The sequence below is a fragment of the Stereum hirsutum genome (assembly GCF_000264905.1).
Source record: "Stereum hirsutum FP-91666 SS1 unplaced genomic scaffold STEHIscaffold_10, whole genome shotgun sequence".
NCBI lineage: Eukaryota > Fungi > Basidiomycota > Agaricomycetes > Russulales > Stereaceae > Stereum > Stereum hirsutum.
In genome coordinates, this window is record NW_006763140.1 from 726,255 (window position 1) to 746,829 (window position 20,575).

General features: G+C 52.1%; 6 protein-coding genes across 6 annotated transcripts; 2 read left to right on the top strand and 4 right to left on the bottom strand.

The window, feature by feature from the left end:
• Nucleotides 1-95: 95 nt before the first annotated feature.
• Nucleotides 96-2,688, bottom strand: STEHIDRAFT_122801 (pectin lyase-like protein). Its single transcript, XM_007305953.1, is given in 17 exon segments — nucleotides 96-336; nucleotides 465-648; nucleotides 783-859; nucleotides 934-945; nucleotides 1,005-1,134; nucleotides 1,240-1,242; nucleotides 1,259-1,302; nucleotides 1,363-1,443; nucleotides 1,501-1,527; nucleotides 1,595-1,623; nucleotides 1,699-1,720; nucleotides 1,791-1,840; nucleotides 1,910-2,014; nucleotides 2,091-2,114; nucleotides 2,174-2,236; nucleotides 2,301-2,359; nucleotides 2,429-2,688. 17 exon segments carry the CDS (start codon nucleotides 2,600-2,602, stop codon nucleotides 248-250), a joined length of 1,173 nt encoding a protein of 390 aa, XP_007306015.1. The 5' UTR covers nucleotides 2,603-2,688; the 3' UTR covers nucleotides 96-247.
• Nucleotides 2,689-4,630: 1,942 nt separating this feature from the next.
• On the bottom strand, nucleotides 4,631-7,749 carry STEHIDRAFT_60541 (uncharacterized protein; the record flags this gene model as incomplete). Its single annotated transcript, XM_007305703.1, has 15 exons — nucleotides 4,631-4,918; nucleotides 5,021-5,176; nucleotides 5,249-5,375; nucleotides 5,437-5,498; nucleotides 5,558-5,631; nucleotides 5,700-5,759; nucleotides 5,819-5,964; nucleotides 6,020-6,258; nucleotides 6,332-6,509; nucleotides 6,574-6,683; nucleotides 6,767-6,921; nucleotides 7,013-7,034; nucleotides 7,124-7,210; nucleotides 7,297-7,494; nucleotides 7,549-7,749. The coding sequence occupies 15 exons, from the start codon at nucleotides 7,747-7,749 to the stop codon at nucleotides 4,631-4,633; spliced, it is 2,103 nt and encodes a 700-aa protein (XP_007305765.1).
• Nucleotides 7,750-9,185: 1,436 nt separating this feature from the next.
• STEHIDRAFT_60374 (mitochondrial carrier) lies at nucleotides 9,186-10,671 on the bottom strand (the record flags this gene model as incomplete). The annotated part of the gene is made up of 6 exons (XM_007305686.1): nucleotides 9,186-9,500; nucleotides 9,567-9,644; nucleotides 9,717-10,058; nucleotides 10,308-10,336; nucleotides 10,404-10,461; nucleotides 10,585-10,671. The coding sequence occupies 6 exons, from the start codon at nucleotides 10,669-10,671 to the stop codon at nucleotides 9,186-9,188; spliced, it is 909 nt and encodes a 302-aa protein (XP_007305748.1).
• Nucleotides 10,672-11,411: 740 nt separating this feature from the next.
• STEHIDRAFT_99717 (WD40 repeat-like protein) lies at nucleotides 11,412-13,306 on the bottom strand (the record flags this gene model as incomplete). The annotated part of the gene is made up of 7 exons (XM_007305954.1): nucleotides 11,412-11,501; nucleotides 11,638-11,807; nucleotides 11,919-12,151; nucleotides 12,218-12,477; nucleotides 12,553-12,941; nucleotides 12,997-13,133; nucleotides 13,191-13,306. The coding sequence occupies 7 exons, from the start codon at nucleotides 13,304-13,306 to the stop codon at nucleotides 11,481-11,483; spliced, it is 1,326 nt and encodes a 441-aa protein (XP_007306016.1). The 3' UTR covers nucleotides 11,412-11,480.
• A 292-nt stretch (nucleotides 13,307-13,598) lies between these two features.
• Nucleotides 13,599-16,709, top strand: STEHIDRAFT_140397 (uncharacterized protein). The gene is made up of 5 exons (XM_007305955.1): nucleotides 13,599-13,886; nucleotides 14,001-14,534; nucleotides 14,627-16,006; nucleotides 16,221-16,313; nucleotides 16,393-16,709. The coding sequence occupies exons 1-3, from the start codon at nucleotides 13,796-13,798 to the stop codon at nucleotides 15,028-15,030; spliced, it is 1,029 nt and encodes a 342-aa protein (XP_007306017.1). The 5' UTR covers nucleotides 13,599-13,795; the 3' UTR covers nucleotides 15,031-16,006; nucleotides 16,221-16,313; nucleotides 16,393-16,709.
• Nucleotides 16,710-18,795: 2,086 nt separating this feature from the next.
• On the top strand, nucleotides 18,796-19,308 carry STEHIDRAFT_122807 (uncharacterized protein). Its single transcript, XM_007305956.1, has 3 exons — nucleotides 18,796-18,873; nucleotides 18,934-19,026; nucleotides 19,093-19,308. Exons 1-3 carry the CDS (start codon nucleotides 18,871-18,873, stop codon nucleotides 19,219-19,221), a joined length of 225 nt encoding a protein of 74 aa, XP_007306018.1. The 5' UTR covers nucleotides 18,796-18,870; the 3' UTR covers nucleotides 19,222-19,308.
• Nucleotides 19,309-20,575: the final 1,267 nt, after the last annotated feature.

The window sequence follows — 20,575 nt, forward strand, 5'->3', positions numbered from 1 at the left end:
CGGTGTCGGGGGGACTTGACCCCGGTCGAGTGCCAACACTGGATTTTGCCAGCCTCTCGCCCTCATGCCAAAGCAGAATGACCTGATAAATTTTTGTTTACTACTCTGAACCTGATACTTGGACCGGAACCATTGTCTTCCACAGCTCCTGAACCTGCATGGCAGAACCACCCAATAATTTACTCAAAAGCCCAAACAGCGAAGGCAGTCGAAACATGCATTCCTGACACTCAGGACGCTGCTACGCTCAGTTGACTATCCCGAGACCGGCGTTGGCTTGGACGTACGTCGCCGCAGCTTGAGCAGTAAGAGGCGAGTATCCTGTAATCGCGGATTCTGTATGTACGAAATAATCTCCCAGTCAGCCAATTTTCCTTCGTGCTCATGACACAGATGAGAAGGGGGTTTCGGAGCCTCCACTCAAAGTAAAGTATGAAGGGAAAAGGGGAGACGGGAAGACGTACGCGAGCTGAATGCGCTCAAAACTGCACTATCCAGAACGGCAGTCACGCTCCCAGAACTCAATAAGGTGTTCGTCTGACACGTCCGTCCGAGGGAGGATGCACAGCTACTGGCGTCGGTGCTGCTTTGGAGGAAGTATTCGCTACCGTCGGGATTGCTGTTGAGTGACGGTGTTGTTACGGTGTTCTATGATGCCATCGAAGAAAGTGGCGGTCAGTTATGCGTGGAGGGGAAGACGACGAAGTGTGTGGCGCGAGGTGGTGGCCCTGGGGATGCATGTGTGTGTGCACAGAGGTTGGCCGGATTAGATGTGAGCGTACGAAGTAATTCCCTTCCACGAGAGTAACAGCGCCAACTTCAGCGTCGACAGCATGTCCCCCAACGTCTACATAATAATCTTCAAGATCAGGCCACCACGCAGGTCCAATCAGCATCATAGCACCTCAGAGTAGAACAGAGGCCTATACATACTGTTGACAATATCTGCAAAATTGGGTCAATACAACTTCAAATTATAACTTACAAGATGAAGGTATACTCACGGAGATATTGCGTATATCCGCTCGTTCCACCGATATGGGGCCCACGGCCAGAAGTATGATAGACGTAGTTCTGGTTGAAGGTGATGGTGTCCGACGTGCCAGTGAATATGAAGCCCCAGTAGTGGTCACCTTGGGGGATGTCAGCACCATTTTGCTCATAGATGTGACCGACGCCGGAAACGAACCGTTGCAACTGTGCAGCAAATAACAAAAGTAAACACAAGGTCGAAGAAGTGTAACACGGAAGATCAGACGCACGTAGCACTGTACGTGACCCGACCATCGAAGATGTTGTTACCTGTCATATAATCCTGCTCTGTCAGATGCAGTTCATAACTGATTCGGAGCCAGAACTCACTAATCGTGACGTCCTTAGCAGGATCATATCCAGTGGCAATAAACTGCCGACCGACGTTCTCGACGTAGCAGTGATCAATCCCTGCGAGTCAGTAATCAGCCCAGAGCTCAACCATGGATGGAGGATTGTTTGACGAACAAACGTGAGTGGAGCCGACGATGGCGACTAGTCATGAAATAAACTGTTGGTTAGACGATGGCAAGATTGAGAGAAGACGGCTGAGATCACGCACTGGCATCGCCTCCCCAAACAAATTCAGCACTGGAATGAAGGCAGTTAGTTGGCCGCCTGCTACCATCGCCCACGATTGCAGGGTCCACGGAGAAAACAGCTCACTTGATGTCAGAGATCTTAATATCTGCAGGGTGTGAACCGGAGACCATGAGCAAGATCGAAGCGGATAATATCCAAAAGTTCTAAAGACCCACTCTGGATGATGACGTTATCTGCATCCTCGATGAGCAGCCCAATGCCCTTACTGAAAGCACGATGATTGTGATCAACACTTAGAAAAGTATCAGCACTCTCGAAGTATAACTTCACTTACATCCCACCCGAACTCCCTTTCCCAAGCAACGTTTTCTTGCTCCCCACTTTCAAACTGTAAGAGTAACTGGTCCCCGAGTTGTACCAGGTCGCTGTGCCGGTCGAACTAGTTACGAACAATTGATTCAGCGTCAGCTACGGAGCAATGTGTATATTCCTTGAGGTTGGAAACGAGTACTTACGCGCTTGGTTCGTAGTTCTCGCACCTAGAGAAGAGATGGAATGTGAGTTGAAGAGTTCTGTATGATCGACCTTGGTAACTTGCCAATCATTCTGGTCGATAGCGACTTGAGGATCCGGAGTACATGTCCATGGCTTGCAAATCTTACTGCCGCCGTACAAGAGTCGTCAATCAGGGAAATACACGTGTAACAAAAGGAAATAAAACATACCCAGTCGTTGTGCCATAATAATCAGTGAAGTCGTAGACGGACTCGAGCAAGATCACACGCTATACATCATATAAGAGAAAGTCCTGATAAGCTCGTGATATTTCCGAGAGCTCAATGGAGAGACGAACCTGAGTACTATCAGCCAACCACGACAGCAACTCGGCGTTAGAAGACGGTACAGCAGCGGTCGCAGAACCACCACCCGTCGTGGCTGAACCAAATCCCAGAGCGGTACCAACAGCTAGTACTTGTGTGACAGAAAGAGCAAGCGCAAGCACACTGAATCCGGTGAAAGTGAGCATTGTTCAGAGCTTTGGAAGCCTCTTTGGTGATAGGACAGGGCCAGGGTGAACAAAGAAATGCATGAAGCATCTGAGCAAGCTTCTCTTTATACCACCAAAGCATGCGACTAGCCCCGCACTCAGTGTACATAATTTCCTCCGAGCCAGGAAGAACATCGTTCGCAATAGCCTGAACACCTGGCAACGCTTGCCTCATCCCTAAGCATCCAGGCTTTGGGATATCGAAAAGCAGCAGATGAATGGCTCACCAAGTCAAATACCTCAAAGACGTTAGGAACCAGGTCCTACCAGGTCCCGAGGTTGGTTTATCCGAAGGAAGCATATGCAATCAGTTTGCAACTTACACGAAACCCACCATGTGGCGACGATGTTCGGTAGCAACGGGTTGCCGGAAAACACCAAAGGACTTGGCGTCGGTGTGATCTGGTCATGCCAGTGAGGGTGTTCAGGGAGGACCTTGGAGAGGACCGTTAGGCGGGCCGTATGGAGGGGAGGAATCTCTGCGCCAGCATGGGTGACTCGTGTGGCGTACATTGGAAGTTCTCACCGTACCAAGAGATGAGCCAACGGGGAAGGAAAATCTTGACGGTCCGGACAACAGATAGACTCAGAAACCGAATAGAGACCGTGTCGCAACATTCCCTAGTAAATTCGCTCGCCATTCCAGCGAAGAATATCCACAAAGGGCCGTCTGACACTGGGGGTGGTTTGTCGGGTTAGTCTTTCATGGGTAAGAGAGATTGAAGACAAAACGTACACAGATTAGCACATGGCCAACATCAGGTGGTAGGAGAGAAAGCTTGAATCCATTTGCTTGTGACAGATCTCAGTCTCTGGCCTCGAGCATTCACGCAGATGAGCCAAAGAAAATATCGATACATTCCAACCTACAACCATCATGATAGCCCACGCACGCGCAGCAGCGATAAATATCGGGAGGCAAGTCCTTTGACGACCTGCATCGCGACATCAAGTCGCCCAACAATGTTAAACGTCTCCCGGAATAAGCGCTGTGGCTCAAAAAAAAAGGGGAAAGCAAGAATAGAAAAGAAGAGAAAATGAAAACGAGGTATACCACAAACGTTCAAAACGAGTCCCAGTCCACTCCTAATCCCCATAACTTGGTGGAGGCTCCAGCCTCTGTTGTCTCAGTTCCTCCATCTCCCTCCTCAATCCCACGACCTCGTGCAAAAGCTGATTTGTGCTCTCTGTTGATGGACTCGTTACCCCTGATCTGCTGCCATCTCCCGCGCCGCCACTGGTATCTGAATTTCCACCGGGTGTGTCTTTGCTTGACGATGCCGTCGAATACAGCGTCGATGATGAAGCACTGGATGTCCCTCGGGCGAGTCTCATCGCAGGATGAGACGGTAATCGAGGGTTAGAACTATTTGAGGTGGCACTCATCCTGCCCTTAACATCTCCCATCGGTCTCGAGTTGACATTTACAGCTCGCATGGCGCTGAGAATCTGTTCAGACACTGGTGGAATGGTAGACGAAGATGACGAGGATGCGGATGGTGACAAGGTGTCCTCTGCAACGTGTGGATCAAAAGGCTCATTGGGTGCCAGTCGAACTCTTCTCGTCCGTGCCACGGGGATTGGGATCGTGACCGGCGGGACGTCCACCGATTCCATAGGAGGCGCAGTTCCACCATAACCACTAGTGTACTCGACGTCTTGTCTGCGTGGGTACTGTTGTCGTTGAGCGTTCTGGCGACGACGCCACCAGTAGAAGCCTCCGGCACCAAACACGCCAACAGCGATGAGAGTACCGATGACGGCGCCTGCGACGGTACCACCGCTGGTTTTCTTTGTTCCGGCAAGGGCGCCTGATGCTGTATCACCCGATGAGGAAGCGGTGACTGTGATAGTCTTGGGTGCCACACTACATTCACGAGCTCGCTCTCAGTAAATAATCATTTCAGGTATGCCGGTGTTATAGGACACTCACGTCAAGGCTAGAGGGGCAAAGAGAGCGCCCTGGGCAGGGCTAGAGGGTATGAGATCGCATCAGCACCCGCATAATTACCAGGGAATGATAATTATAGACCAATACCTTGCAATACCAGTAGTTGTGGTCTCAGCGGTAGCACTGAAAACGCTCGGGAACCCTCCGTAACCTGATGAGTTTGAGGATGCCCGAGCGTGAACCAATGACACGATCTGGTCACGAACAGTCGGATCCGTAGCAATTCCAGCAGCGAACATGTTCCACCCAGCATTCGCGTCTGTGGTATCTGTCGAGTCCGTTGGCAAGCCGAACTTCACACTTTGAGCCTGTGTACCGTAGCTCGCGGTTTGAGCGGCCAGGACCTGTCACAGCGGAACGCACGTATCAGCGACCAGCATCACAGCGCTCGCGCCCGTCTCTGATGGGCATGCAGAGCTAGACATGGGCGGTGAGGTGCGACGCACCGTTGAATTGACAAGGTTAGTTCCTAGCCATAGGTCAGCGAACAGATTGTATCCAAGCGTGAATGAACTCGATTGGCCGAACGCGTCCAATAAGGCCTGGCTCGAAGGGTCCACTGCTAATGACTCCCACTGCGCAAAGAGGTTCGTCGACTCGGTCTACATCAAAATGGCCACCATGAGGGATAGAATGAATATAGAAGCTCTCCAACCTGAAGAAATAGTACTGACCGCATATAGTTGTGCATCCACGCCGTTTCCTAAGGCCGTACTAAGCTGAGACATGGCCTTGATCGCAACAATACCTTTGAGCGCCAGATTTGTCTGGTTGGAGACCGTGTTCTGGTCGGCTGAGAACCTGATAGGAACGAATTGTAAGTGAAAGGAAGGTGCAAAAATCTGGGAAGCTGGAGACGTACTGCCCGGAGGTGAAGAGCGTGTTGTTGACGAGATAGTCTGTCCATCCCTTCAGCAAGTCGTACTGGATGGGAAATTTGAGTTAGCCTTCGCTGACGCCAAGAAAAAAATAATAAAACCTACGTAGGTTGCGACTAGGTTACCATCTCCAGTAGCTCGCGCATGAGCAGCCGCCATTATGATCATGTTGGCCGTCTCTGTTCGAGAAATTTAGCTCCCGAGTCGCACTAACTGAACATCAGGAACAGAGCAGAAGCAGACTCACGTTCCACCGCAAGTTGGGATGTTCCCTGGGTGGTCGCCTTCGCGACAGGGTAGCCAGAGCCTGGGAGTAGTGGGGCATGAGAAAGGACGAGAAGGTATGGAAGACTCAGGTCTACGAACCAATGTCGGCGGCCGCGAAGTCACTTTTGTACGCGGGAGAGTTCTGAAAGCGCAGAAGAGGCTCGAGTAGGGGAGCGCCGAGTGTTGGATCGATGAACATGAACATCGGAAACGACGCGAAGAGGGTTTCCACGGCGTTTACTCGACTATGGATAGGAAAGAGGTCAATTGCGAACGTATAGAACGGAGGAGATGACGCACCCTTCGCTGGCGCCTCCGATGTTCTTCATGAATATCATCACATCCGAAGTGTTGTACGATCCAGAACCATCGGAGCTTTGCGAGATAGTGAGTTCTGTCGCTGCGAAGACTTGACGTGCTGCAAGCGAGACGATGTCGGCGTAGTCAGAGGAGATGTTCTGGGCGGCGGTTAGGATCTTCGAGTCGAGTTGCTGGGCACGTTGAACGGCGTTAGGGAAGTCGAGGATGAACTCGTCGATCTGAGCAGATACACCAAGCATATTCGGCGTTCATCTCAATATTGATGTAAGCGAAAGGGAAGTAAACACTCACGAGTGCGCCGTCCGTGGTGAAATTGGCCTTGTAGTACAAGCTGCGGTTTTGGGCCACACCGCTAAGGTCTGTGTACTGCACGGCTTGATCACGAGTAAATCCAACAGCCCAGACCACAGGTTTCTGCGTCGAAGTAATGGTTCCCAAATCCTGTGAGATACCAAAGACAGGGAAGGAACTGAAGTCCCGGTTGTGAATGAGAACAAGGGACATGCTAAGTGACGGAACAAATATGGGCTCACTTGCTGATTTGCCGGAAGTTGGGATCTACGGTGTCGAGCAGGTTACCCTTGCTAGTGAACTGACCACGATTAGTAGCATCGGCGGCGATTTGATACGTCGCTGTCGAGCTCTGTCAAAACGATTTTGTCCGACGCCGTGCATCCCAAATAAGTTGCATATCTAATGCCATAGCCAAAACAGACATATACGCACCGCTTGCCCAGCATGATACATCGTTCCCCATTCCGCCTGGTTTGCCGTCTCTGTGAAAGGTGTCTGCTTGTCGAGCGTGATAGCGTGGAACATGCTATTCGTGCCCGAAGTGGTCGTCCAACTAATCGCATCATTTCGATTACCAGAGTTCCATTCTACATCGACGGGCGGCGCGCACAAATAAGAATTACTTGTCATCACGCTCACGACCTAACGGCACATCAACAACTCAAAATAAACCCTTACCTCCGCTGATATCGGAATATACCTACATGAACCAAAGCAACATTCACATATCACAATGAGCGCATTGCTAAGGTGATCAGGAATGGCCGACAGATGCAAGTGAATACGTACCTGTACACTGTGCGCTTTTCCATCATTCGACGTGGCTTCGAGGTAAAGATAGCTAAACGGCATGGATTGTCGCACATAGTCTCCCGGCTGCATCACATCACAACACACAATACCACCACCCTCTGTAAACACCTTCGCCGCGACCTCCACAGCACAGAAATCATCCAACTCACCTCGATCGGGCTCAAGAATGTAACGTTCAAAGTCATTGGGCCAGCCGGGATCGTAACGATAGTGCGTGTCGGGGTGATACTAACAGCCGTCGCGTTCGTCGCATTCGCCGCAGAGCTCGTCGAGTCGGAATGGAGTCCGAGCCACCGATAGGGGGTATTGTCGACTCGGATGAGGCCCTCCCATCCTAGGACTTGCGACTACGACACGTAGCATGAGCAATCAGGAGTAACAGTAAGAGCGCATCGACGGACCTCTGTAGACCATATCGTCGGCCATTGATTGAGCGCGGGGAACTCGGTTGACTGTGACGACTCCCAGCAGTTGAGGTATGGCGAACGGACGGCGAGGGGAAGGGTTCCGGGTGTGAGAGCCGCATGGGATAGCGACCACCAGAGAGAAGAGGCATAGATAAAGGAGAGGACGAGAAACGACAGGCGGTGGGTGAACGTCATGTGTAAACCCGGGTAGTGTGTGATATGATATTATATCGTTCAAAGGATGGTAAAAGCTGACTTGTGCACCTGGCACGAGCAGGCCACTCGCTTCAAGTAGCTGGTCAACAGGTGAAGGGTGGAAGAAAGAAAGGAAAGAAAAAGTTGAAGAAAAGAGAAGAATGGAACCGAGAACGCTGGTGGACGTCCGAGGGAGAGTGATGGAGCCGCCTTTCGTCCACGAAAAGCGAAGCAACCACAAGGAGACGAGATCGCAACGTGGGGGCACAGCGATAGATGACTATATGATGCGGCATAGGAGCATACGCATGATGATAGGGTCTCGTTCGTCCCGCCTCTATGGTAGGCTGTGCGAAAACGGCGTCGTGATAGGTAGACAACCAGGTACAACAACAGAAGAGGAATACGACCGCCAATTATCCTGTTATAGATAGGAGAGTAGGATCAGATCCAGCGCTTGGTCGACGATGCAAAAGAATTGCGTACGTACATTGCCGTCATAATTTTGATCGAGGAACACCTTCCGTTCAAAGCGTTTCTCCAGTAATATCCTGAACTCAAACTCTACACAAAGTCCTCCGATAACTTGCGTGCAAGTACACATGCAAGTGGCCAACGACAAACCATGCGCAACACTTCAAAAACATAGAATAAGTCCCAGAAATCGAATGCGGATCCATCACGTCGGTGTGAACGGTAACCATGATGATGTCCAATGTTGATATCAACATTTCATGCAGCACCAGATCCCGGCACGGCTTACAAGAGAGATCTATGTAGCACGCCGAGGTACAGCCACGACTTTGAAGCGGCACCAGTGATTGATATGTATCTTTTAGAAGCCGAGTGTATGTAGTGAGATATCCAAGCCCACTATAATAATAATTTCGTTGAACTGCACTCACCGACCTCTCTATCGAGCACACATACGAGAACTGGACTTGAAGGTATTCTTCGTCGCTCCTAGGGCGCAAGGTCCAGTTGCCCAGTCGACCCCAGCATGACCGAGCAAGCCGTAGAGACTAGGAACGGAACGTGTAGTCGTGCGGTCGATACGAAGAAACTCGAATCTGACGGAGGAGTCATTAGAGGCTAAAAACGCGTGCGAGGGAAAACCACAGTGGGCGCTTGCTTTTCTTCTGCTTCCGCTTCCGTGCTGTCTTTCCGAGTCGAATTGAGGAACGTAGTGCGCCAAGCTCTCGGTTTCAAGATGAGAATACAACTCTCTCCCCAAAGGAAGATATGCTCATATCGGCGACCTGAACGTACCGATGATCTGGCACGATCAGTCGTAGAGCAGACCATATACAGACTTTACAGGAACATTCGACCCGTCTATGAAGTATACGCAAGTCTACTTCGTCTTGTCGTTCCACCTGGGATGATTCAACCGTTCGCGTCAGCCACAACAAAACGCTCATCGAAAAATATCAGACTCACAGATCCATGAACAACTTCCACAAAATAGAAAACATCAACCCCTGACACCCATTCGCAATAATCCTCGTCTTCAGCCCCCTCCCAAACAGGCCCTTCAACCCATCCGCCGCGACGACCGCCTTCGCCGCATCGAAATAGCCTATCCTCGTCTCGTTCACCTGTCTGTACGTCTTCACGACGCGCAGCGAATTCGAGATGGTGTCGGAGACGACGGAGGCTACGAAGCCGATGAAGGCTTGACGGGCGAGTTTTTGCATGAGGGTGTGGTCGGGTGGGAGGTTGGCGGAGAGGTAGTTGTAGGTTGCGAACCACTGGGCCGGAAATGACGGTTGTCAGGATTAGAGGAAATGGAGAAGTTATGGGAGGAAGATGCTTACGGGGTAGTGGCCGACGAAGGTGGCGGCCGCTGTGGCCCAAGCACCGTACCACAACGAACTAACGCCATAAGTCTTGACCTGCGCACATCAATCCAAAACATCAGCCATTCGCACCAATCTCACTCCTAAAAAAAAACACCGGGAACCTACCCTCTTCTTCAACAACCCCCATCCCCTCGCCCCCTGCGTCTGCAGCGTCGTCTTCACCGTATCCACCGGTGTCAAAATCATCCTAAACAGCGCCGCGGCCACCGACGCGAATACCGTCTTCAGCAGCGCCGGTAAATCCTTCAGATACGCGTTCGACTGCAGGAGCGCGAGGATGCCCGCGTTCGCCGCGGTGTCGCCGAAGCGGGAGACGGGGCCCTGGACGAGCGCGGCGAGAAGACCTTGGTAGTACCGTGCGTAGCCGCCTTCGTGGTAGAGGGTCTTGATGGCGGAGGTCGTCGTCGTTCCGTAGCGGTATTGGTAGTTCATGACGGTGCGGAGAGGCTGTGAGAGATTGAGAGATGATGGGGTCAGCGAGTGCCACAGTAGCGGGAAAGGGGTCGGTTTGGGTGGTCGAATCGTGGGCTGGTTCTGTATATCCTATGGAGACTTGTGGGGAGTCACACAGGTGCGGCTGTTAAACAACCATACAGCAGACGGTGGTCTATCTCGACCACCGAGAGCTCACTGTGGCCCACAGGCCCATGCCTCCGACCTACAGCGATAAACTGACAAGGAACCGAATCAACTCACCATAAGCGTCAAGACCTGAAGGACCATAGCTACACAACAAGGTTCAGCAACGCGTCCGAATCCCAGCAAACATAAATACCGAGAACAGAAACTGACCAGCAGCACCGCTCAACCCTCCTCCCAACGCGCTCTTCAACGCCTTTCCGAGATCGAACTATGAACACACCCAACTAATCAGCACTCCCGCATCTCTCTCTCTCCCTTCCACCCACCACTCTCCCTCATCCCTCATCCATCATCTCGCAAGCAAGCAAGAAAAGCTCAAGAAAGTCCTCACCTCAACATCATCAGCATCCATAAACCCCTTAACGAACACTCCCACCGCGCCCACACACACAACACCCAACACAACATACCACGCCATCATCCACCCGCTCGTTTTCTGCTTCACGCTCGGTTTCGGGAGCCCTCCTGCCCCTGATGAGGCGAGATCTGAGAGTTCGGGGTCGGGTGAGATGGAGCCGGAGGGTGAGGATGAGGAGTCGGTGATGATTTGGATTTCTGTGGATGGTTGGGCTTTGGTTTGCTCTTGATCTTCTGGAGAGGAAGAGGAGGAGGGGGTGTAGGAAGGGGGTTGGGAGGAGTCGGTCGTGGCCTCTAGTAAAGGCTGACGTTCAGGATCGGACATCGTATCGTTCGCTAGATCTCAACTGTTCGCTCTCAGCGTCGAACGTTGAGGGCTCGCCTAAGTCAAGATTCAGGTTATAATAAGCGTAGAATGAGTAATCCCAAGAGGTCGCCCGAGTCCGAGTCCTGTGCGCACGGTCAGTCGTTCGTGGTCGTGGTCGTGGTCAACAGGCAAGAGAAGAACGTGGACGCGAGAGGCGGGATGAGAAATGTACATCTATTTACAAACGATGCTCGATCCCCAGTGGCCAGCTTGAGTCGGTGTAGTGAACGATTATTGATAAGGGTGTAGGAAGCATTGCGCCTTCCGCGTTCCGCCCCGCGTCAGCGTCGACCACAGGCCCCTGAAGTTTGAACTCGAACTTATTTCACACAAACAAAAAGTCGTTCACGAGTATTCTGACTGATGTTCGCGTTGAGGATGCCAGTACGCAGAAATAAGCAAACAAAGCAGAGCAACGAGTCTCAGAATCAGTAGGTAAAGGTTACAATCCGACAACCTCAGCCCGCACGATGTGGCGCGCCACACCCCATCATGATCAAGAATCATGCTTGCTCAGCGTAAACCTACATCCCCCAAAAAAAGCGTACACAAAACAACCAATGATTAACTTCATCTCCAACGGCGTATGGACAAAAGAAAAGCGAGCGAGAGAGAGGGAGGGAGAGAGAGAGAGAGAGGGAGGGAGAGAGCCAAACGCACCTTGATCGTCTTGTCCGCCCCGCCCGTGATCAGCCTCGTCCCGGTAGCGTCGAACGTCGAACAAAACACTCCAGCCTCGGCTTCTAACGACCCCGGCTGGGGAATATCGTCCATATGCTGGAATGGCGTCCCGGTGTCGTAGTCCCAGAGCGTGAGCGTTCCGTTGTCGCCTGCGAAAGACGTACGTTTAGTATGAAGTCTCAACGCAAGCGTCGAAGGACATAATAACGAGAAGGTCGAACGGAGGAAGGGAAGAGGAAGACGAAAGACGAAGCACTCACCGCCCGAGAAAAACACCCCCTCCGCATTAACGCTCATCGTATTAATAATCGCATTATGCCCACTAAAATTAAACACGAACGTCCCCTCCGGACACTTCCACTTCTTGATATTGTTCCCCCCCGCCGAGCCCGAGGCGAAGGAGTATTCTGTAGGATGGATCGCGAGCGCGCGCACGGACTTTTTGTGGTGCGTGAGGGTTACCATCGTTTTGCCGGCTGCGAGGTCCCAGAGGCTGTTTTCGTTCGTGTGTTGTGTTGTGAGTGGATTATTCTTACGAGAGGGGATGGAGGGAACGTACCGAACGGTAGAGTCCATACTACCCGTAATAACCTGCGGGTCCGACTCCTGACACTTCACATCCGCGACCGTCGCCGTATGTCCCGCCAGGACATGCACCTGCGCCTTCGTCCGCATATCCCACACGCGCGCTGAGGCGTCCCTGCCCGCCGTGACGAGCACGTCGAGCGTCGGATGAAGCGAGAGGGAGTAGACGCCGGACAGATGGCCGTGATAATGCCTGATGACTTTGTTCGCCTCCAAATCCCAACATTTCACCATCTATCACAAGCACAAAACATCAGCATCCCCTCTTCCCATTCTGAGGGCGTTGAAGTTGAACGGAGTCAAACGCACCTTATCCTCCCCACACGAAAACAAATACGGATGCCTACTCGACACCGCCAGCCCCCTAACCGTCGAAATATGTCCCGTCAAACTCAACTTCAACTCCCCACTCGCCAAATCCCAGATCTTAATCACCCGATCGCCCGCGCCCGTCGCGAACCACTTATTGCCCGGCTCGACGGCGACGGAGCGTACCCAGCCCAGATGGCCGGAGATGACGCGCATGAGCTTCCATTGCGGGTGGAACGTGGGCTTGATGGTGCGTGTGGTTTTGTGGAGGGAGAGGGCTTGGGAGAGGTGGGAGGAGTTGGAGAAGGTGGAGGGGGTTTGGGTGGGTGTGTTGTCGATTGTGGCGATCATGCGGGAGGTGTCGGTGGCGGCGGAGGCGGAGGCTGAGGCTGAAGTGGGCCGAGTTAGTTGAGTTTAAGGGTAAAGAGCTGTAGGAAGACGTACGGCCGGCTGTGATCGCTTTTAGCTGCTGTTTTGGCCGGGCTGGGCCTACGGGCATCTGTTGCTCGAGCAGAGCAGAGGGCAGCTGTTTGTAGTGTTTGTACTCGTCGTTGATCTTCACGGCGAGCCGTATCCGCGCACTATGAATGCTTAATATTAATACACGTCTAGACGGTCCATAGAGCATGTTCACGCACCTCTTCTCCTCCTCCTTCATACCCTGCTCCGGACATGACGCGAACACGCTGTACGTCCGTTTCGCGTTCGCCTTGTACAGCGGGTCCAGAGGAGGCAGACTTGTGGTTGATGCCATAGTTACGCTAGCACCGTGGTAGTACAGAGCAGATCAGAGACTTGTAGTGTAGAAGAGAAGGACAGAGGACGAGGAGAGAGCTATGAGGACTGGACTTCCTTCGTTGGAGGAACGCGAGACGCGAATATTCAATATTTGTGCCTGTTTGGGGAGCGCCACTGTAGCCCTCCACCATCATTGTGTGGCACCCCCATCGAACGTTCCTTCGCTTCATACTTTACCTCCAAATACATTTCTTGAAACTCCCAGATAACAAGGCCTTCAATACGCCCGACCCACGAGGCACTCAAAACGCAAATGACGTGGCGACGAAACGACGGACGATGCTCCGATGGATGCACGTTCTGACTCGAGCTCACGACATCGACGGCGTGGTCAGCTCGAGCCCTATATAACACGCCGTTTTACATCGACTCGACCCATCTACTCTTCTTTCTATCTAACCTTCACCAAGCTCTATCGTCACCAGCTCTTGAACGATACTCGCAGATGTCAGTCAGCATACAGGAGATGACGCCGAAGCCATCGAGGCCGTTGCCCAAGGCGGAGGATATCAAGATGATCGTTTCTGATGTAGACGGTGAGTATCTTAATTTTTTTCGGACAACAATATACACCCTATTCTCGGACAAAAACACTCGGAACTCTGCTGGCAATAGACATCTAATCTACCATAAACCAAACCATCCCCCAGGAACCCTCCTCGACTCAACGCACTCCCTCCCCCCCACCTCCCCCACCCACCTCACCCTCCTCAAACTCCGCCAAACCCACCCCACGCTCCCATTCATAATCTCCACCGGCAAACAACACCGCGCCACCTCTTCGCTCCGCGACACTTTCTCCCTCAACCACGCCTTCCACTCCATCCACCTCAACGGAAACGTGATCTACAACCCCGACGGCTCGATCTTAAGGGAAAGCGGATTCGAAAAGGAGGTGGTGTTGGAGGTGATTGAGAGGTTGAGGGGCTGGGGGGATGTGGCGTTTATGGTTTATGATAGGGAGAGGGTTTATGAGATTTTGCCTGGGGTGAAGGGGCATGAGGGGGAGGGGGAGGGGGGAGAGTATACGGGAGAATCGATCTGGGCGGATAAGTTGAGGGGGTATGGAGAGGATCTGGTTGGGTATACGGTCGACGGGTCTAAGGAGATCTTGAAACAGATACGGAACGGAGAGATAAAAGTGATTAAGATGGCGGTCGTGGCCGACGAGAGCATCATTGACTGTGCGTTCCGTCGCCCTGCATTCACTTCGCCGTTTATCGCTTTGGATGCACACTTATATTAACTGACCTTGATGCTTGATGGTAACACACAGCGAAACGCGAGCTCCTACAGAACTGGCCACCGAACCTGATATCCTCCGGAACCTTCGCGATCACCCAAGCTCTCACATTCTGTCTCGAGCTCATCCCCGCAGCGCACAATAAAGGCACCGCCCTCGCCTTCCTCCTCGAGCACCTTAACTCCTCTGCCTCCTCCTCCACCTCTCCCACTGCCTCCTCCACCTCCTCACCACCCACCTTCGCAATATCCCCCGCCAACGTCATAGTCTTCGGCGACGGCGAGAACGACGTCCCAATGATGCGCGTCGCGGGGATGAGCGTCGCCATGGGAAATGCGATGCGCGTGGCGAGGGAGGCTGCGGTTTGGGAGACGGGGACGAATGATGAGGGGGGTGTGGGGCTGTTTTTGGGGAGGGTGTTTTTTGGGGAGAGTTGAGTGGGGGATGAGGAGTGAGTGAGTGAGTGAGTGGGCGGGGGATGACGGGAAGGGTGAGAGATGGGGATGGGAGCTGGTGATTAGTATGAGGTGAGGATAGAGATCTCGAAGAGGTGTCGAGAGTTTTGTGGCTGATTCGAACGACTCCTGCATAGAGGTAGATCGCCAGTGCTGCCCTCCTCCTTAGACTGCAGCTGCAATGTTATTTACTTTATTTAGATAAAGAGAATAGAAGCAATAGATAGGATCCTATAATGGAGAATAATATACACACGAAAATAACATGATAACTCCCTCTCCTCCCCGTTCCCTCCTTAAGCTTCCCCCACTCTCCTCGTCTTCCTCGTCTACTCTTCCCGTTCTTCCTTCCTCAGACTCCCAGCCATTCCACCCACACACTCAATCACTCACTCGGCGTGTCACGCATACCTGCACCTGCACGCCCAACAGCTTCCACCTCCAAACGTTCCCGCCCATCTTTCCTCCTCTCTTCAGCACGGCCAACAGACCTACCCACCCGACCAACCATTATTGCAATCCTCCAATTCTCCGAAGATTCCCCGAAACCCAATGTGCCCATCCTACGTCCAAGCTCAAGCTCAACTCTCCCTCTCCCTCCCGATTACGATTGCAATTGCATAGTCCCACCGCACCGCACCGAATAGCATGTGCATGAACGCCTCGCTGCCAGCCGCCCGCAGCTCCATTCTATCCGCCCTTCCATTGCCGCAGATCCCAACCAAGACCAAGGCCAAACCCTCTAACCGACCCGAACCACATTTCTTCGTTTCACAACTTCGACGTCCTTACACCCGCAGAACACTCAATACGTCCCCCCAGCAGCCGCAGCCCTCCGTCTCCTACTCCTCGAGCTCCAGCCATACCCGTCACTCCGCCGATGGCCCGCGCGCGCGCGGCCAGTCCCGCAGCGGCAGCAGAGGATGTCGAGGAGGACGTCGAAGATCGTTACGAGGATCTGTGTGGGTGGATTGGTGGGTGCAGGAGGGGATGGGGGGGGAGGGGGGGACGCGTTCGTTGGATGTTGAAAGAGGATGGGAGTTCGTTGAATGTCGAGATAGGGTGCAATAGTTTGGGATGAGAGGGAGGAGTGTGGGGTTTGCGCGTTGCGAGATGAGACTTGAAGTAAGAAGGGAGAAGAGAGGAGAGGGAGAAGAGACGGGAATACGCACTAGGACGATCGCGCTGACGATGGCTTCGAGGAGGTATGCGACGGCTGAGATTATGGCGATGATGCCGGAGCCGATGGCAGAGAATATGGAGCCCTGTCATTGTCATTATCGTAAGGAAAAAACAATCAGGTGAGTGAATGAGTGAGTGGTGCAAGAGACGAAAGCGACGCACCATAGTCAACTACGAATATTCTCGTTCGCTGCAAACTCCGAATTCGAACTTCAACTATACACCACCAAGTCCAATCCAAGCACGGACAGAACAGGAAGCAGCAAACAGATGGAAGACGGCGACGGCGAAAAGCACCAGGTGCAGCCAAAAGGCGTCAACACAACAGAACAGAACAGCGCAGAGGAAGGAAGAACAATCGCAGCGCGAAGCGACCCCAACACCTTTTATATATCACACCTACTTTGCCCGACCCCCACACATGCTCACCCCGTCCTTCCCTTCATAACGCAAATGAAAACACTCGGAGCGCCTCGAGGCCACAATCCGCTTCGACCGTTCAGTTCGGGGGACCGAGGGCTACCGAGAGGGACCTGGGAACTGGGACGAATACAATATGCCATTGCCAGTGGGCGGGAGGGAGGACCGTGATCACGGTTCGCTGGCCGGGCGGCCGCGTATACTCATTGTGCTTTACGTTCCGATATAGGATAGGAAACGTCCGGATGACGTACGGAGGTATATTTGTTTTATTTTTGATTCTGGTGAGGACTGGAAAGGAAGATCATCATCATGCGCAGACATATGCTTATAGATGATCATTGATCACTGTGTCGTGTGGGCGGATCGTGAGGCGTATGCAGCGATGAGTGGAACAGTTCGTGGCGGGCACGATGGGGTGTGGGCTTGTATGAGCATGCGTACGGTTCAATTGAGAATTCGATGGACCAGAGCGCCCGACGGACGACGACGGATATCGTTCGGCATGAAAAGCTATATCGGATCCATTTGCCCACAGGGAAGGAGAAGCCAAGCCAAGACGAAGATAACTATAACTGTCGTCCACTTCTCCGTGCAGTCATGTCGTACGACTATGGCGACGTTAGGGCGGCTGACGAGAATGCCACTCGTCCCGAGGCTCAAGCGAAAAGAAAGGAAAGACGATAGCACTGAAATAGCAGGCTCTGGACCAGCGCTGGGGTAGGCTTGCGTTCGCCATGGGTATCGACAGGATGCCTAACTAAGGCTGCGGTTTGGAGGCAAGTGCACTTGCCAAGAGCTTACAGTTGTCCCATGGACGAACTCGAGACCGGTTTGTGCTTACGTGTCAATGTCTGTCGTGTTACAGCAGCAGGGCTGACAGATGGACTCAGGACCAGCTGTCATGCCCTGAGCTGACAATGCATTGCCTGTATGGTAGAGAAAATGTTTGTGAGTATTAGGCATGTGGCCGAGAGACTTGGGTACTAACCCACGACCCACGGCAAAAAGGGTGCGCGTGCAGGATGCTCGCATAGTAGGGGTTTCATCAAGTCGCAGGATTTTGCCACAAAGGGCATTCTATTCTAGGCTTGTCATTGTTTGAAACAAGTGGTCAATCCGAGCGAGTGTGCGATGAGGGCTCGCCACAGCGACGATAGACCAGTATATAGAGAAATCCAATATAAGTTCCTAGATGTTTTTGCTGTGAGTTATACCATACACAAGTTGCCGTCAGAGAGAGAGAGGGCGTGGTGGACGTTTGGAATGAGGAGGCCTTTCGAGTGGCGAGGTTCCTCAAAGCGTTGAACACCGAGCGCCGGCTAGATCCGACCGTTGTTGGAATTGAGCAAATGACGTCAGTAGCGAGCAGTAGCGGTACCAAGAGGGGCTGCTCAATTCTGGCCGGTCAAACTGTCAAGTCAAACTCGAGCAGGTCAAACTCTGCGAAGCGATGCAGGTGGAGTCGGCAAGAGTCCCGCGACTTCGCGAACACCTCATCATCGAGTGGTTCTCACGGGGAGACGCATACTGTATACACTGTCCAATGCAGTTTGTATTCACTAGGTAGGATAAGTCCAGGATTTTTCTTTGAGCGGACCTGTGCGTGCTCGGGTTAGACATATTTTTTACTGATTTTTACGAAGAGGGGCATGCAATACAGAATTTCTTGATGGAATTTGCACGTCTGTGGCAGAATGAGCAGATCGAGAGTGGCGCAACTCGGCAAACGAGCCCATGTGCGCCACCGCGTAGAGTTTGACCAGCTTGACCTTGACCAGCTTCACTTGACAGTTTGACCTGCGAGAATTGAGCAGCCCCAGAGGAAAGTTGCCCACCGTCGTTCGATCGCTCCGCAACAGCTCTCGGAATACCATTTTCGACTCCACGAAAGAGCCAACAGATGGCGCCGTCATCGTCTAGAATCGTCCCGAAGCCGGACGGAAGGCGCGACAGCTGCAAGCCGTACAACTTCCGGCCATGGATGACGTCGTTGTAGATTGCCAGTGACGCCGCTTCCGTTCATTTTCTAGTGACGCACTGTGGCGCCTAATTCCCCGTCGTCACTCCACGACTTCAGGAGCCTCCTCTATAAAAACGCGACGCGGTCGATCTGGTCTCGACATTATTCGCAACCACCCCGCTCATCATCTCATACAAACCCCCACTTCATACCAACCAATCAAACAAACCACTTGAACACCCAAACTCACAATTATAATGGTTCGTCCTTTTCTTCGTACTCCCTGTCGTTCTTCGTCCTGATTGCAATATTTTCCATAGGGTTCAATCTTCTCTGCAATCGGCTCCGGCATCATCGCCATCATCTCTGCTATCGCAGGAGTTCTTGAGACCATCGTCGGTGCAATCGTCATGGTACGTCCTGACCCTCCTACATCCCACCTCTAGTCCTCACCTCTAACATGCTCTTGCGCTTTCCAGGTCATCGTAACCATCTTCGACGTCATCCTCGACATCCTCTGCTGCCGCTGCGGTACAGGAAGGAGACGCGCAGGCACCCGTGGAGGAGGATTTGGTCGCCGTCGCCGACGGACGGCTGCGACCTACTAAAGTCTTCGCGTTTGAGGGTTCCAGCTAGACTCATGATTTCCTTTTATCCTTCATCCTCTTTTCATTTCACTCCCGTCTTCCATTCGCATTCTCTTTCTTTATTCTTCACCGATACCCACACTTGCTGAGAGGTTACACACGCGATCGTACGAGTATGCAGGGGAGTGGAGGTTGTGGATGTATTGATTCTTGCTTGACTGACTGTATCTGTATCCTTACTCTATCCTCGCTCGCGTCTGCGCTTGACAATATTTTTCTTTTAATATCATTGCACGCACATGCTCTTGTCATTCATTCATAACCTCGTGCGCCACACTGCGTTGCAGTGCCTTGTGACTGAGAATCTTCGCATCACTTCAGAGATTTCCTTCTCGGATTTGTATCTGACTAACTTGTCATGCCTTACCAACGCCACAGCAAGATTACGGAGTAGTACGTGTAGGGAGCAGGCTGACAGAATTTAGATGTCACGGATTCGCATCTTAGTCGGTATAGTTATCCTGCGGACCCACAAAACATACACAAACGAGATCAGTGGGTTTGAGAGGACTATGTGCAATACGGCGAAGTGTCGTGAGAGATGGATTATATTTATTTCTGCTGCACTTTTACCTACACAGCACTGGAAGCTCGACCGACGATCGACAAGGACACTCATAGCTGAGACAACGATACTGTACTAGTATGAGTGTACTTCCTGTCACTAGCTTGTCACTAGCCAAGTGTTCAGCAGTATACGCCAATGGTTTTCTCGAACGCCAGAATCTGGGCTCACTTTTTTGCAGACACTCAACATGCGTTCAATCGTCTGCATACGTTTCCGAGTTTGTAAAAGGGTACGTACTGTATGTGAATTCGGCCAACTTCGACGCCGGCACCATGGCACTCATGGCCAATTTCCAGGTTCTCCGTTTTCTTCTTGCTCCTTCATAAGTTTTTGGGGAGAATACGCGACTTTGAAGGGAAAATACCCCGTAGCCTTGTGCAAGCTAAACAAGAATCAGTTTAAGTTAAGTATTATATGCTGGACATTGTTCACCGGAAACACTGCACTTTCTGAACAATCTCAAGATCTGCAAGTCCGCTCAAAAGTCCGCTCCGACTGACGCCACAGTGGCACTTGATGGCCATTGATGGGCAAGACACTGCGAGACAAACATCTTCGGTGCTTTGGGTAAATGGTTTTTTGGAACAGTACCATGGACGCTACATATATGGATAATTGGCTAAATGGACGTGAATGAGTACGACTGACTTCCTCTGTATTCGAGTCAGGATTTCGTGACTAAAATGGACAGCACATGAGCTGTGCCCGTAAATAAGACGCTGACCGCAACCCATCTCCTTGCTTCCC

Excerpts from the sequence above, each read along its gene's own strand:
- STEHIDRAFT_122801 (XM_007305953.1), bottom strand. The coding sequence starts at position 2,602 with ATGCTCACTTTCACCGGATTCAGTGTGCTTGCGCTTGCTCTTTCTGTC. Across the intron at positions 2,360-2,428 it reads GGTTGGCTGATAGTACTCAG|CGTGTGATCTTGCTCGAGTC; the intron begins GTTCGTCTCTCC and ends TATGATGTATAG. Across the intron at positions 1,841-1,909 it reads AAAGGGAGTTCGGGTGGGAT|TAAGGGCATTGGGCTGCTCA; the intron begins GTAAGTGAAGTT and ends TCGTGCTTTCAG.
- STEHIDRAFT_140397 (XM_007305955.1), top strand. The coding sequence starts at position 13,796 with ATGTCAGTCAGCATACAGGAGATGACGCCGAAGCCATCGAGGCCGTTG. Across the intron at positions 13,887-14,000 it reads GATCGTTTCTGATGTAGACG|GAACCCTCCTCGACTCAACG; the intron begins GTGAGTATCTTA and ends ACCATCCCCCAG. Across the intron at positions 14,535-14,626 it reads CGACGAGAGCATCATTGACT|CGAAACGCGAGCTCCTACAG; the intron begins GTGCGTTCCGTC and ends GGTAACACACAG.
- STEHIDRAFT_122807 (XM_007305956.1), top strand. Across the intron at positions 19,027-19,092 it reads TCGTCGGTGCAATCGTCATG|GTCATCGTAACCATCTTCGA; the intron begins GTACGTCCTGAC and ends TGCGCTTTCCAG.